Source organism: Vitis vinifera, chromosome 4 (genome assembly GCF_030704535.1).
Source record: "Vitis vinifera cultivar Pinot Noir 40024 chromosome 4, ASM3070453v1".
Lineage (NCBI taxonomy): Eukaryota > Viridiplantae > Streptophyta > Magnoliopsida > Vitales > Vitaceae > Vitis > Vitis vinifera.
Window position 1 is genome coordinate 22,692,029 of NC_081808.1, and position 16,996 is coordinate 22,709,024.

The 16,996-nt window shown below is 32.8% G+C and overlaps 1 protein-coding gene across 9 annotated transcripts; it reads left to right on the top strand.

Moving 5' to 3' along the window:
* The first annotated feature begins 4,729 nt into the window (after positions 1-4,729).
* LOC100250759 (ubiquitin domain-containing protein DSK2b) lies at positions 4,730-16,524 on the top strand. Of its 9 annotated transcripts, none has more exons than XM_019219450.2 (8): positions 4,730-5,268; positions 8,719-9,498; positions 12,036-12,250; positions 12,330-12,443; positions 12,775-12,833; positions 14,295-14,323; positions 15,876-15,968; positions 16,053-16,524. In XM_019219450.2, exons 1-8 carry the CDS (start codon positions 5,037-5,039, stop codon positions 16,199-16,201), a joined length of 1,671 nt encoding a protein of 556 aa, XP_019074995.1. In that variant the 5' UTR covers positions 4,730-5,036; the 3' UTR covers positions 16,202-16,524. The 9 variants fall into 9 exon arrangements, with proteins under 9 accessions (XP_019074995.1, XP_010649310.1, XP_059592484.1 ...); XM_010651008.3 differs by having other exon boundaries at positions 4,767-5,268; positions 8,719-9,507; XM_059736501.1 differs by having other exon boundaries at positions 4,767-5,268; positions 8,719-9,504.
* Positions 16,525-16,996: the final 472 nt, after the last annotated feature.

The window sequence follows — 16,996 nt, forward strand, 5'->3', positions numbered from 1 at the left end:
TTTTTACTTTGATTGAATTCTAGTTGATTATAAATTTAACATAATCCATTCATATTATAACTCTAAGAAATATTATTTGTAAGAGCATAATTGATCTTGTTTGTTAATCTCTATGTTATACAAATAAATTTAACCTAATCCATCCAAATTATAACTTTTAAAAACATTATTTTTTTAATAGCATAAGTCATCTTGTCATGTTAACAACAGCTAAAATTTTGATTAATTCAAGGGTTATTTGATTGAAAAAGATGTTAAAAATGCAAATTCAAAATAATTTCAAATTAAAGATGTATTTGGTTCCCGAAAAATATGAAGGAAAATGTAAGGGAAAGAGTGAGGAAAAGAAAATAGTAAGAAAAAGTACAAACAAAAAGTGAAAAAAAATATAAAAAATTAAAATCAATAAATTATTTTGTCTACTATTTCAAACTCATTTCATTTATTTTTCTTCCTTTATATAAAGATTAAATAATTAAAAAATGTATAAATTTCTAATTAATTTTAATTATATTTTATTTTTTTCTTATTTTTTATATTGAAACCAAATATAAGAAAATCATTTATTTAATTTTTTTTTCTTTCTCTGATACTTTCTAAGAACCAAACATAGTCATTTTGATCATATACACAATATTCAAGTCAATACAACTAGTTGAAAATGTGAAACAAGCTAAATATGCTAAATCATCAATGCAATTATATTGAAATTTATATTTAACCAAAACCAATTAGCTTGATTTATTTTTGAGTTGTTTAAATATGTACTCCAATTTTCACCATATTTTGTACTAAAATTATTTTTCCCTTTTTTTGTGATATTAGATTTGAGTATATTTCTATTTTGGACCAAAGAAAAAAAAAATTGATCCTCTATATATTCATCTTTTCTATATATGCATGAATCACATTAATATGTTTGGTTTTCATTTGATGACTTAATGCAGTTACCTATTAAGTAAGTGTTTTAAAAATTTTTAAATATCTAAAAATTATAATTACATGCTTTTATCTTTATAAAAAATAATTATAGTGTTAGTTTTTATTTTATATAATGATTATAAGATATTTGAAATTAATAATTTGACATAAAATAATAATCAACCATATTTTCAAAATTCTCACAATAATTTAAAGATTTATAATTTAAAATTATTATTCTTAGATAAAAATAATCCTTATATTTGTTTTTATTTTATAGAGTTACACATACTTTTCTCCTTTGTTCTTGTAAGGTCTTTCACACTCTACACTCTCATATTCAAAATCTAATAATTTTTGTTGTTCTTATTTTATGAAGTTATATACCTTTACTTCTTCAATCCTTGAGTTTTGTCGTGCTTTATCTCCACAAATTCAAAATCTAATAATTTTTATATTTGTTCTTATTATTCAAATAATTTATAAAAATTATTAAGAATCACACAAATATCACTTAAAGTCCAAATTACCAACCTCCCGTGACATGGTTTGTTTATTAACGAACAAATGAAAAGAGCTATGAAAAAAGTTTATCTCCTAAACATAGTCATGGTTTGTTTAATAGCGAAGGAATGAAAAGAGTTATGAAAAAAGTTTATCTCCTGACCAAGGTATAAGAAGACAACATCATACTTCTTCCAATGGTTTATGTTTAACCCCACTATTAAACATTTTCTTTCATCATCTTATAGGTATTAGATGTTTTGTCTAAATTTAAAACAAAAGTGCAGTTGACTCTCTTTAGTGGAGTGTTAAATCAACTTCATAATTGGGTTTAAGGAAGTTAGTATTTTTCTACTGGTCTAAGTGGTCTTTGCTTGAGCTCATAGTTCATGGTGACACACCTTTTGAAGGTATTTTGGGTATGTAATTCATAAGTGTGCATAAAGCGTTTTGGTAAAAACATAATATTGCACTAGATCTTATAAACTGACCTTTTATATTAAGTTAGTTAATTAATTAGAATCTGTTAAGGTTAATTAATTAATTATGACTCAAGTTGATTGGATTAGGTGACCCAAGCCCAATTTTGACTTAAGTCACTTAAGCTCACAAAGAAAGCTAAACCTCCTTAAGGATTAGGGCTTCATGCTTCTAGTTCAGTTTTTTGAAATTTTAGAGAAAAGATCCTTAGAGGGAGAGATCGGGTGGAAGTGCAAGGTAGACAAGTTCTATAAAGCTCATAGTATCTTCATTGGATGTGAATCAATTTAGGAACATCTAAATCGTAGGTATGAAATTTTATCCTCTAAATATCGTATTTTATGGTTTTTATAGCCATTGGTTTATGCTATATCAAGTCTAGAGATGCCTAGGATAGAAGCATACACCTTATGTGATTCAGGCCAGGGAATAGAGTAACTCGGAGTTTCTAACCTCAGTTATGATAACATACTACTACTATTGATAGAGTGAATAACTATTATTATAATAGTAAGTTCATACCTACGAGGAGAAAACATAATGCTACTGACAATCTTTTGGATCCATTAATGAAGGTATTTACATGAGAAAAAGGTTGAAGTACAATGAGGAGGATAGGGTTAAAGCTCATACATACAATCATGTGTCATTTACGAGGATACTCAACCTGAAAGTGGAGATCCGAAGAACTTGGCTCAAGGAAAAATAAATCATAAGTGGACCATAAAAATGCAATCTCTATTTTACTCGTTACTACGGAATATTTGAGGGTTGAGTTTTCTAAAACTCTTAATAAAATTTTAACAGTTATAGGAAAACATCGACAAGTTTTTATGCATATGAACGTGAAAGTGGGATCACTTTTTATGAAAATTGGCCTTATTCGTAAATACACTTATGAACACTAGGATCAACACAAGTTGTAGTGTGTTAATTAATAAAGTTCATATTTTGAACACTTGGGTTATTATATGTTAGCTATAATTCTTTATTTCTCTTAAGGAGTTATAGTTCAGGCCTGAGGCCATTACTAACTATATCGTAGAGATGATAGTCTTGCTAATGAAGGTTCAATGGAGAGTCACCTTCATGATGCATAATGATCAATTTTTTTTCTTTATTAGAAAAATATTAAAATGAGTGAGAGAATGTTACATCATTTTAATGGTTTTATGACTAAAGTGTAACATCCTTTATATTCCTATTAATTCAATATATGAGAATAGGGACGATATTATTACCTATAACATGTGAAATTTAAGTCAGGCTTTTGAATTTATAGTTATAAATTAAAATTATAAAAATATGACATGATGTGCTAAGTTAATAGGAAGAATACAAAGATTGAAATTGTGTTGAAACTATAGAAGGTTTTAAACTTTGAAGGTGTTTAGAAAATCAACTTAATGACTTAATCTATTTAATAACTTAATATAAGTCATTAAATAGATTAATTATGTTTAGTAAAATAACTTAACATCATAACTTAAAGTAAAAGAAATAACTTTAAATATTAAGTTAAAATAATTTATTTATTCTTAATTTCACTTTTTTTTGTCTCATTTACCCATGTTTAGTGGGAGGATATTTTACAATTATGACTTTATATTTACAACTCATTTTTTTTGTAGTAAATATTTTTATAGTTATCTTATATATATATCTATGATACTTTAAATATGAATAATTAATAAATAAATTTATTGTTTAATATTAGTGAAAATATAAATATTAGTTAAAATTAATGAGGGTAAATATGTCAATATGATGATTTAGTGAAAATTTTAAATTAACTTTATAAAATAATCTTAATGTTTAAATAAAAAATAAGTAATAAGTTTTAAATTAACAATTTAAGATTAATTCAACTTAAAATCAATTTAATTCATTAAATAATGCGTATTAATTTTTACCAAACACCTACTTTATAATTTTTTTTTCTCTCTTTATTTTATATTCTAAGCCAAAAAAAAAAGTGTTTTCTTGTGAAGCATTGAGCCTTATCACTTGATTAGATTGGTGTAAAAAAATGAATTCATTTTTTTGTGATCCAATGTTGTTTTATTTATTATTTAAATTTTAATATAAATATATAGATTTTTTTTAAAAAAAAATATTACAAAATAGCTTGTCAATCGAATTAACTCAAGTCTACTTCAATCAATATAAACAAAATCCGAATTTGGAAAAAACTTATCAATCCAACTAATTCGAGTCTACTTCGATCAATACAAAAGATATTTTGGATTTGGAAAGATGAAATTGAGTTTAGTGCGGAATATAATTTGAGTTAGGGATCTAATTGAATTAACTTAAGTTAAATGTTTCTTAATTCGGATTGGATTTATGTTGATCTTTATCAGCGTCCAACTCCAATCCTTCACTTGGTGGGATAATTAAACATTCATAGTAAAAAAAATTGATAAATAAATAAAGAAATTATAAAAAAATAAAAGTATCCACCCTTAAACAAAGACAAATTAACAACCAAAGTAACTTTTGCGGAGCCAAATCGAACCTAATTTCCAACTTTTTACATGGGTATGGGATAAGATTTGTGTTAAAACCAAAGTCAACATAACCACTTCATTCTCCCTTGGCACTCTCACTTTCATTGGGCCCCACTCACAACTGCCCTCACCCATCCATGATTCAACACCATCAATGCAGCCCAAATAAAAGCCCAAACCGACTGTTGATAGAATTGGCCCAATTAGAACCCTGTCTCACGCGCTCTGTTAGAGCGTATTTTTTTTCATTGGAAAATGTGGGGGTGAGTGGCCGTAACTCGCGTCAACGCTCGTGGGATTTGAAATACAGAAAAGACCAACAGCATATACCTTGCCGGTTTAGGTGGGCTAAGTCACCTCTGATTCCACCCTTTCATTTCTCTATTTATTATTTTTCGTAATCTAATTTTTCTCTTTGGGGCTTCATTCTGAATTAATTTACGGAAAAGCTCTCTCCATCTTTATTGTTTTCTACGAATTGTTGATCGGTTTCGACAATTTTCAAGGGTTAGGGTTTCGAACTACTATCTTTACGATCTGTTTTGTTTTTCTACGTTTTTTCTCTTTTTCGATTCTTATATAAGAAATTGAAGGAGCCTCCCGGACTAGGGAGGAGAGACTATGGGCGGTGATGGAGTTGCCGGCGATGCTAGCGAATCGAACGCCGGCGGTGGAGTCACCGTTCACGTCCGATGCTCCAACGGTTCGAAGTTCTCTGTGCAGATTAGCCTCGAATCGACCGTCAGAGCATTCAAAGCCGTTCTCTCGCAGAACTGCGATATTCCCGCGGAGCAGCAGCGATTGATTTACAAGGGACGGATCTTGAAGGACGACCAAACCCTAGAGAGCTACGGTATATTGACATTTCTATCCATTGCTCTCCACGCAGTCTGTTGTTATGGGTAGTTGTAGTATTGAAAGAACTTCGATTTAAGTTTTTGTTTGGTTGCGTCTATTGGCTTGATTTCAGGATCCATTTTTTTTTTTATGTTTTTTTTCCTTAGAAGAGATCATGATTGACTTGCTTATTTGTGCATAGGATTATAAATGAGGAACTGAATTGTGCGTTTGCTAGGATATAATTTATTTTTCCGAAATATTCAATCAAATGATTGAATAAATTGAGAGAGATATAAGGAACAATTGCGACTTATATGAAGCCATGAGTAGATCGGTTTTTAGCATTCATAATTTGTCATACGTAGTGATTGTCAGGCATCGTGGAAGAACTTGTTTCAGGCAATGCTCCAAGTAATAGGATAAATTTTTATGTGCATGAGGACTACCTCTTTCGGTTATCATTGTTATCTTTGCTTGTATCCTGACTCCTGCAACATTATGAAGAATGCCCTCTTATTCTTTTGCTACCAAATGAAATCTCAGAGTAAAATATAACTTTCCCAACTGCCATTGCTTTGCATGTAGTGTGTATCCTTATTTTATTTTGTATTTATTTATTTATTATCAGAAACAACATATGCATTAAAATGCATTAAAAGTACAAGTGAAGAATGAGCAATCCTCCCAAATTTACAAAATCTGACAAAAAGCAGAGGTAGAGAAACCTTCTCCAATATTCATCAAAATGGTACTGCAAGTGACACTACAAAGAAAAGCAAATCATCATTCCTTAGGGGTTCGTACAACTCCTTCAAAATGATCTTGAAGCATTGTTCTTTGCTTTGCTATTTTAGCATTTTTGATCTAATTGTCAAATTTCGATTTGGTTGAATGGCATTGAGAGGAATTCCCTTGAAAGCCGTAGTAGTAGAGGTTCAAAAAGATGAATAGAAGCATATTAGGTCTCGTTATCATCTTTGAAATCCTCCACTATCTTCAAGGATCCCTGCATTTATTTTCCACCATACCATCCAAATCAGCGTAAGACAAACAATTTGCCATATAACTTTACTTCTAATAATACTCCTCAAATTCTTAATGAAAGGTCATCATGTCGCTAATACTTCTAGGAGGAATCCAATCCAATCCAATCTTACTAGTCTAAATAGCTTGTGCCATGGTTCTTAAGCCATTGGACAAAGTAAAAACAATGATCGATTAATTCTCCACTTCCCATACACAATGTGCAATGATTAAGACTGCGGGTTTTGAAAGGTATTCTCACCTGAAGCAAGTCATTGGTGTTAACCTTCTTGCCGGCTACTAACCCAACAAATGCCTTGGCCTTTGATGGAGCTTTTGATTTCCATATGAATTTTGTTGGAGAGAAAAGAATTGGAGTTGATTGATTGGATAAGCTATGTCCATCCATTAGTCATTATATTATGCTTTAGTAGACATTTTTGTTTTTTATTCTGATGTTTTCTCTGAGCATCCTTTACTTGATTTTGTCTGTTATAAGTGTCTATTGCAATCCTATCAACTTCTGAGCGATCTTTAATAATAAAGTGCTTACCATTTTGTATGATTGATGCCAAGATCAAGCGCAGTTTGGTCAGTCAGGTCAGAAGCTCACTTAGCTTAATGGGCCTATATAGGAAGGATAAATTTTAGTTTACTTGTCCATTGTACCTATAGTACGTCTAATAAATTTTTTAAGCTGGGTTAGGCTTTAATATTTGTAGGCCATATAAGGTCATATCTTGAAGCTTTGATTGGAGCCAAGCTTGGATGAGCAAGTGCAGACAGTAATTGATCATCCATTCAATTTGTTCAAATTTACAATGTTCATTTTTCCAATAGAGCCAACTGTCTTAACTTTTTTTTAATTACTGTGAAACACAGCTTTAATGAATAAAAAAAAATATATACATTTTAGCTCTTTTTTTTTTTTTTTTTCCAATTGTAGGACATAGCTTTAATGAATATTGATTCTTTAGCATTATTTCTTTTTATAATATTTTCGGGCTGTATTTTTGGATGCTGCTGAAATGAATTACGGTTTATTTAATTAATAGGGTAGGTGCATTAAGTTCAACCATAAAAATGAATCTAAGTTTGTGAAGTATTAGTATATTGCCAATTCTGAATTTAAAAATACTATTATGACGTGAATTTGAAATTAATTAGATTCTGTTTTCTGTGACAGTGTATTTGTTGGGTGTTTTAGATGTGTTTTCTCTTTTTACATGCATTTTTCTATTCCTTCTGTTTGCTCCACACTCCTCTCTCCAAAGGAAAGAAACACTTTAATCATTACCAATGGCACATTGTGTGCCTAAGTGCAGAAGGACGGTGCAAGCTTTGTTATGCCATGCTGAAACCTAAATCGGTCCTACTATTCCTTCTATGTCGCAGGGTTAAAACCAAAAATATTTGTTGCTTTCCTGATGTTTCCTCACAATTTTGATATAACCTTCCCATAGAAATATTTTAACAATGTTTTCAATGATATTAGTAGATGTTAGTCAAACTGTTACTTTTCTATCCATTTCAGCATTGCATGTGGAGGTAATCATGTCAGCATTTCTTATAGAGATATTAAGTAAGCAATAGTGTCCCTGCCATGATGAACTAAAATTATTAGTGCCTGCTAATTTTGATATAATCAACATGCTCTTTTTTCTCTTATTTAGTTATTTATTTATTTATGTATGAATGTATAAAGATATTCATTAGGGCAGGCAAGAGAGAACTGCCTTGTTGTTAGGGCTTCATATGATTGGAATGATCATTACCTTTTTTCGTCTAATATGTTGGGTTTTGAGAGAGGCAGATAATAGGTCACAGAAGGATATCACAAAGTTCATTAAGTCAACTGCCTGCTTGACATTAATCTTTTTCTTGTGACATGGGCTCTTGAAGCAAATTGCTGTTTGATTTTCTAGCAACTACTTTTATCTTTAGCTGGAATAACCAAAGGTGCCTTTTAAGTTATGGAACTTATTTGGTGTGGTCGGATTTGATGACTTTTGTTGTGGAGATCTTAGGAGGTTAAATGACTTATGAAATGATTATTTTTATATTACTTTGCCCTATGCCTGTACAAAATTGATTAGGGAGTTAACATTGCTGCTGTTGTCACTGCTTTCCTTATTTGGTTGCCATAGTATAGAACTTTAATCTAAGATTGTTTGATTGGGTTTTGAACATGGAGCTTAGTGATTTGCTTTAGTTAGTAGACATAGCGCCATCAGGTGATGGGACTTATTTTACTGCATGTAGCCCAAAAAAAATTAAAATTTTTATATTTTCTGCCTAGTAAAAGCCCTTGCACACTTCTTGGATTTCCCCTTTTAGGAACCCCCCAAAATAAAAGATGTTGAAGCCATCTGTTTAAAACATTCAATTTTCAAATTAGCTCTCATGAAGCTGACCACTACTTTTCTTTGATGGTTGATAGGCCTGGAGGCAGATCACACTGTCCACTTGGTTCGTGGTTTTGCCCCACCTGCACCAGCTGACAAGGCTGGTCCAGCCGATTCAGGGCGTCCAAATACTACTCCTCCAAGTATTCCTATGGATGCTGGTTTGAATGAAGGTGGGGCATTAGGAGGTTCTGGTTTTGGAGCTTCCCTCTTTCCTGGGCTTGGTATCAATGGTTTAGGTGGCACTGGAGGTTTATTTGGGGCTGGACTTCCAGAGTTTGAGCAAATGCAGCAACAGTTGACTCAAAACCCCAGCATGATGAGAGAAATAATGAACATGCCTGTTGTTCAGAACTTGATGAATAATCCCGACATAATGCATAACTTAATTATGAGCAATCCTCAAATGCGTGAAATAATTGATCGAAATCCTGAGCTAGCACACATACTTAATGATCCTAGTACTCTCCGTCAGACCTTAGAAGCTGCAAGAAACCCTGAACTCATGCGTGAGATGATGCGTAATACTGACAGAGCAATGAGCAACATTGAATCATCCCCTGAGGGATTCAACATGCTCAGGCGCATGTATGAAACTGTTCAAGAGCCATTTCTGAATGCAACTACAATGTCTGGGGACAGTGGAAGTGATTTAGGATCGAACCCTTTTGCAGCTCTTTTAGGGACCCAAGGTGGGGTTCAGGCCCATGATCGATCTGCTAATCCTCCAACCGCTGGTTCTGATACAACAAATAATTCTCCTGCTCCAAATACAAACCCTCTTCCCAACCCTTGGACCCCAGGTGGTGGTGGTGGTGGTGGTGGTAAGAAATTTCACTCTCTTAATTTTCTTAAGAATGTTCTGGTTTCAGGGCAGACAGTTCATCTTTCTCTTATTCTTTTCAATTCTTCTGTTATACTTTTCAACTTTTAAGGAGTAGATAAAAAGTAAACACCCAACTAACTCATAAAGAAGCAAAAAAAGGGAAGGCTTGTCAGATTTGGATGCAAAATGTGTGTGAATCTTCTGTAGCTTTAATATTGTGAAAAAATAAATTGAATGTATTTTGTGGAAATTTAAATCTGTCGAGATTTTGTCCCACCCATTGGAAATCTGCACTTGACCCATGGCTTTGTGAACTTTTAAATGCTTTTGGACTATCTCCTCATTCACTTGAAAAGATAAAACAAATAATTAAAACATATATATATATATATATATATAGACTGCCTTTGTTACACCCCCCAAAAATTTTCAAGCAATTGTGAAAATAAAATTTGAATAAAAATGGGAAAAAAAATATTATACTTTACTGTTTATATGATTAATTGTTCTGCAGCTTGATAATTTTTTTTGATAGGCATTTGGCAACATAAAATGGTTCTAGAATTATTCCAAAATGTCCTTTATTCCTTTGTTATTATTATTTTCATGTAGTGATAGAGTTATTTGCTTCAAAGAACTATTTTTAAATTTCCTGATTAGAGAACATTATTTAGGCCTTATTTGGATAGCTTATTGCTTTTAAATTTTCTGGTTTGAGAACACCACCTAGGCATAGTTTTAAAAGGCTCAAGGCGCACCATGGCACAAAGTCCTCCTGGAGCCTAAGGTGCGGGCTTCAGTGAAGTGAGGTGCACTGTAGTTTACGTATATAATTTTATATAGTACATCTAGAAAGGTACGCTGCTGCTTCTTCTTCTTCTTCTTCTTCTCTTCTTCCTCTACTCAGTGACTTCTTCCTCTTCTTCTTCTTCTTCTTTTGCACACATGAGGAGACAGGGAGCCCTAATTCATGCTGAGCCTTTTCTTTTTCAAATTTTTGTTGGGTCAAAAATTGTTGGGCCCTTTTTTTTAAGCCATAATCTGGGCTGGACCTTCTTTTTAAAAAAATAATTGTTGGGTCAAAACCCCATTCTGGGCTGGGCCCTTTCTTCTTTTTTTTTTTTAAAAAATTGTTGGGCCCAATTAAAAAAAAGAAAAAAGAAAAAAGAAAAAAAAAGGCCCAGATTAGGGCTCTCTGCTCCGACCCTGCAACTTGTTCGAGGTTTGTGGAGGAAGAAGATGGAGAAGAAGGGAGAAAGGAGAAGAAAAAGCGTGCCTTTTTGGGGCTTTGCGCTTGGCAAAAGGCGAGCGCCTTGCGCACCTAAGTTGTGCCTCCTTCAACAGGCGTTGCCTAGGGTAAGGTGAGGCATTGACGGTTTGCATCGTGTCGCCTTGCACCTAGGCGCTCTTGAAACACGCCTTTCACAACTATGCACCTAGGCACCATGGCAGGAAAACTTCTTACATTTAGCCTTAGCTAGAGACTAAAGTTGAAGCCATGATTTTGATGACATCATTTTGGTATCATGAAAGTTTCATTAAACGTGAAATGGCTTTTGGAAGCAAAAAGGGCTTCTAGAAGAACTATTTTTAAATTCTTTGACTAGAGAACATTATTTAAGCCTTATTTGGATAGCCTATTTGATGTAGGACAACCCTAGGATGGTTGCCTACACTCAAGGGTAGGTGGACTAGGGTTTTATTTTTTAGGGTGTAAGGAGAGGAATAAATAATAAATTTTATGGTAGAGAAAATTATAAGATAAAAAATAAAGAGAAAGAAGAAACAATGAAGAAAAAATGGAAAACCTTAGAGTCTCACTAAGGCCTTCCAGGAGTCTCACCAAGAAGAAAATCAATGGAGTCTCACCAATGAGGGTTGCAACCTTGCAATGAAAGAAAATATAATATTATTCATATCAATTCATCCCTTTGATTTACATTGATTAACCTATTTATAGGCTTCTTTAAGAAATTCAAAGTCTATTAGGACTCTAATAACCTATCATGACTCAAATTCTAATTATATCATAAGTCAACTAGCTAATCCTAATTAGATTCCAACAAATACCAATCCCAATTCAATTCTAATTAATATTAATCCTACTTAAAGTTTACTTAGGTCTTCCCTTTCTTTCTTGAATAAACTTTAAAAGGCTTTCCCCATCACTATTGCTTTTAAAATTTTCCAGTTTAAGAACGCCACTTCGGCACCATGGCAGGATAACTCCTTACATTTGGCATTAGCTAGAGGATAAAGTTGAAGCCTTGATTTTGATGAGACCATTTTGGTGTTATGAAAGTTTCATTAAACAGAAAATGACTTCTTACTTGAGTTGAAAAAAGGCTTCCAGGAGAAGCAAAATTGTCCTTGTTTCCATGTTATAGCTAGAATCACTTTTGCTGAAATCATCCAAACAAAGATAGAAGATCTTCTTGGGCTTAAAAGGCAGCTATGGCTTCCACAAAGCCAATCCAAAGTGGGCCTTAATAATTGCTAGTAAATTGTTAATTGTGAATGTTGCAGCTGGAGGTGCCCAAACAAACACCACTACAAGGTCAAATCCTGTGGGTGATGCTAGGACTCCAACACCCAGTGGATTGGGTGGACTTGGTCTCCCAGAGCTTGAGAGCATGTTTGGCTCCATGCCAGATACTAATTCACTGAATCAGATTATGCAAAATCCTGCTATATCACAGATGATGCAGAGCCTCCTTTCCAGTCCTCAGTATATGAACCAGGTACCATTTTTCTTTGTTATCTGGTATGATCATGCTTGGGTGTAAAGTTTCTGGTTTTCTGACATCTCTCTATTGTCAGATACTTGGTCTCAATCCCCAGTTGCGTAGCGTTCTTGATTCCAATCCTCAACTAAGAGAAATGATGCAAAATCCAGAATTTCTTCGTCAGTTGACTTCACCAGAGACAATGCAGGTATGTAGTTTAAGACTCTGAGGCTCTCTGAAACAGAAATACATACAGAGTTGCTTCTCTCTCTTTCTCTCTCTTCCTCCCCTGCCATCCAGGTGCATGTGTCAAGTGCTTACAGGGGAATGAAGTGGTGACTTGCATGACCATTTGACTTGTCTTATTGTTGGTTGTTGTGGTTTATGATATTGATGTTTGAACTGGGAAGTTTTGTTCTCAACATTTTTGTTTTTATAAGCTAGATTGACATGCTAGTCATTGACTCTTCTGCCTTGATGTAATTTATCTATTTTGGTACTCTTCATTTTCCTTACTTTTGTTTTGCTCTCTCTTGCAGCAATTTTTGACTTTACAGCAATCTCTTCTGTCTCAGCTTGGTCGCCAACAATCAAGCCAGTAAGTGAGGCGATATTTTTCTCTCTTGATTTGGCCAAATGAGGCTAAACTCATTTGTCCCAATTCATGTTTAAACCTATTTATAACTTTAAGCCTATTTTAATCAATAGTTCTGTACTTCTTATGTTATATCAGCAGTTCTCTCTATCTTATATCCAAATAAATATTTATTAAAAAGCTTCCAAGTACATGATAAGTATAAGCACACCCAAGGCCAGAAAAGAAAGAACTACAAGCTAAACAACTTCCTAACTCTTTTCTAAACAGTCAATAAAAATCAAGCAAAGATTTAGAGTCAAAGTCCAAATAGACACTAGACCAATATGAGATATCAATAGTTGTGTAATTTTACACAATGTATGTGTCAATTTTTCAAGTCTTTTTCTACAGTCTCTTCTAGAGCTTGAGGAATCTCTTTCTACGGTCTCTTCTAGAGTGGTCTCAACAGATTATGGACTTGGACTATCTCTCTTTTATGAATTTGTTGGGTGATTGGAGTGTTGGTTAACTTTGTCCTTTCTAGGTTTTTTCCCTCCTTTGTTGCCTTGGGTTTGGCTTTTTTTGTATACTGCCTATATACATAGGGAGTGCCCCCTGTTTTGGCGTGTTTTAATTTGTTTTTTCTCTTTGCCTATCAAAAATTTTTTTTTTCAAGTCCCAGGGTTTGGAATTCTCAGTCTTTTCTTTTATCTCAAGTCCTTTTGCGATAATAGTCATCTGATGAGAGTTTACAAAATTTAAATGCCTATGTTTATTAGTGTATACCTCCCTGCATGCTGTATGTATAATTCTTTTATAGCTAGTCTATTTTTATTTTAATTAATTATTATTTGTTATTTACACAATTAGTACTAGCGAAACATAATAAAATATTAACTAAATGTCCATTTGGATACACTTCCGTTTTTTTGTTTATAAAATCAGAAATAATAATAATTTTTATGTAAGATATGAGAACTCATAGAAACTTGCATTGGAAAATAATGTTTTAAAAGTTATTTTAAAAGATTGAAGTATCAAAAAAATTTTACTACCTCAAATTTTAAAATTTTTGAAAGTGATTTTTAAATATGTAAGGTAAATCTATATGTTTGTACAAGATGTTCTAATTTTATATAGAAGTCTTAATTGTAAAAAGGAAAAATATGAAGTGTCTCCAAACGAACATTACAGTATTATATAAAAAAACAATCAGTTTGTAGATTTGTGACCAGAGATGTTCATATTACAAGTAGCCAGTATTCAAGTATAATTCGTCTTATTAATGTAGTATAATTCTTTTGATGTTGAGCTGGCTTGGGTTTATTTCCTAACATCTTCCAACTTAGGACCTTAGCTGCCCGGGTGTCCTGTTTACTGGTTCAATGAGTCAGCCTGTTACAGTTTGAAGTTGTTTAGTTACCAGATTCATCAATAGTTTTTGTCTTAGTTTCCTTCTAAATTCATGGTGCACTCTTGCAGGGAATCAGGTCAGACTGGTGGTGGCACAGGTACAAAAGTCAATCTCCAAATTCCTTTTACTGTTTTTGTTTTTCTCCCATTTTTATGGGAGTGGTAGTTCTACTATTATGTTGTGGTCGTTCTTAGATTATAATGGCTGCTTGGAAGCCTTTGGGGCCTGGCCCTAGTTGTAAGAGGTGGGGTGTGGTTGGGCTGGGCTGGGTTGGCTCATGAGGGGATCCAGGTTCGAGCCCCAGTTGGGACAAAGAAAGAAAAATTATTCACCTATAAATAAAAAGGATCTACTTGGAAAATTTACCTATAAAGAAAAAAGGCTACTTGGAACTATTCTAAACATAATCTTTGGTGCTCATCTTTGATGATTGACCGGATATAATTGTACAATGTTTTTAGTACCAGACCGCGCTTGAAGTGAAAAAATTACTAGTTCATGGTTTGCTGGTCAAATCGGTGATTGAACCACGGTCTAACCAATGGTGTCATAAATGTATAATATATTTTATTAAAATTAAAAATAATTATAAGAAATTAAAAAAAAATATATATATATATATATATAATTAAAAATTTTAATAATATTTTATTTTTTATTTTTATATGTCAAATGAAATGATAAAAATAAATATAAATATATTAATATATTAAATTTTATTAAATATAATATGTATAATATTTAAATATGAAGATATATTTAAGATGAAAAGAAAATGATAATATTTAATTTAATTACATATCTATATATTTTGTTATTTTAAAATTTTAAAAATTATTATATTAATTAATTTATATTATTTTCATATTTATCATTAATAATTATTATAAAAATAATACTAAGTATAAATATTTAAATCTACAAATCACGTATGTGGTAGTTATACTTGCACACCTTAGTAACGGGCAAATGGGCTTAGAAGGAAGAAACTTGGACCATATGAATGGAGAGTCCAACAAGTTTTTGGTCAAACAATGGTTGACCAATTTGTGTGAAACTGGATGGTCCGTCAGTTTCAATGGTCTGACTGCCAGTTTAGGCTGTTCAACGATGGTCCAACCTTTGAATGGTTTATTTTACTAGACCGAATCAGAGAGGTCGATGGTAAGACTGGTCAGACCAGCCGGTCCAGTCTGGCTTTCAAAACATTATAATTGTATGATTTGCATCAGTCTATATATTATGGTCACAATACTATTAACACTCCTGGAGACATGCTGGGCTATTGAGTTCTGCAATAATTCTTTTCCAAGGTGCACCCATTTGCCTATGCATTTTGATATAAAAAAGCATTAATCTAGCAAAAAATTTATAACAAGATAAGAGTGACATTAGCTCAAGGAAAATGTATAACAGTTGTATCACTTTATCAAATTGATACAACTGTTAGAATGGGAAAGTTCAGGAAGTTAATCAAACTTGTATATTTGCCATATACAGTATACACATGCACAAGGGATTTAGGAAGATATTTGACTGTTTGTGTGCTAAGAATAGAGTCACCATCACTGAGAAATCTTATGTGCAAATTTCTTGGTTTTCCTATGAAACAATTTGTCATGTGGTGTTTGCTAATGTTCTGGCAATAGGAGGAATGCTTAACAATATGGGGTTAGAGATGTTGATGAACATGTTTGGTGGACTCGGGGCTGGCAGTATGAATATTCCCAGCAGATCTGATGGTTATTGCTCTCTTTCTCTCTCTCACATGTGTTTATTTACTAATTATTCTGATTCTCAACCTGTGTTCCATTTTGTTCTTCCAGTACCACCGGAACAATTGTATGCTACTCAGCTGTCGCAGCTTCAAGAAATGGGTTTCTTTGACACACAGGAGAATATACGGGCTCTGACTGCCACTGCAGGGAATGTCCATGCTGCAGTGGAGCGGCTATTGGGGAACCCTGGTCAGTAGGATATGATTTACTGAGTTTCTAATATGTGGATTGATGAGAGTGGTCTGTTTGGACCTGAGGCATATTGAAATCCCGTTTTGGGTATGAATAAGTACAAATTAAGATAGTAAGAGTTATGAACTTGATGTAGGCTATTATGATAATTCAACTATAATCTCTCTTCCCCCACCCTTACCCCACTCCATACCCATTTTTCCATTTTTTTTCCCCTGTTTTGAAAGATCCGAGTGGCTTGTACATACACCATATTAAATATTCGTCTTTTGAATTGTTTGCCTCATTTATCAACATTGGTACTTGTACTGGGTACCGATTTTAAGTACTTTCTCATATTTTCTTTTTGCTAGTGTGCATGCCACTCCCTGAAATATGCTGTAAACTTAACTCCTGATTAGAGAATATCTGAGGCCGTGGGACAGGGACAGGGCAACAAAGAATTCACATTGTGTACGGATATGATTATGCTATTTCTATTAATATCTACAATGACCATTTTCAGGATGGCCATTCAGGCACATTAACCCCAAAGGGTTTTCTTGACTGCGGACCCAGTTGAACTGATAAACCTTTTTGTTTTTGAGTAGTGGCAAAACTTCTAACTTTACCTTATAATAAACTAATGCGCTTTGTCAAGCATATATTATTAATTCTAAGAAGAGTTAATTTAATTCATTTCGTTGAGGTTTCATGTAAATATAATTAGTTATCATTGGTTTCAAATTTTATTGTCAGTGTATTTGTTTTTATAAAATTTATTTTTTAGAGAGATTTTAGGTAAAAAGATTTTAAATAGA

Excerpts from the sequence above, each read along its gene's own strand:
- LOC100250759 (XM_059736498.1), top strand. The coding sequence starts at position 5,037 with ATGGGCGGTGATGGAGTTGCCGGCGATGCTAGCGAATCGAACGCCGGC. Across the intron at positions 5,269-8,718 it reads CCAAACCCTAGAGAGCTACG|GCCTGGAGGCAGATCACACT; the intron begins GTATATTGACAT and ends GATGGTTGATAG. Across the intron at positions 14,324-15,875 it reads TCAGACTGGTGGTGGCACAG|GAGGAATGCTTAACAATATG; the intron begins GTACAAAAGTCA and ends TTCTGGCAATAG.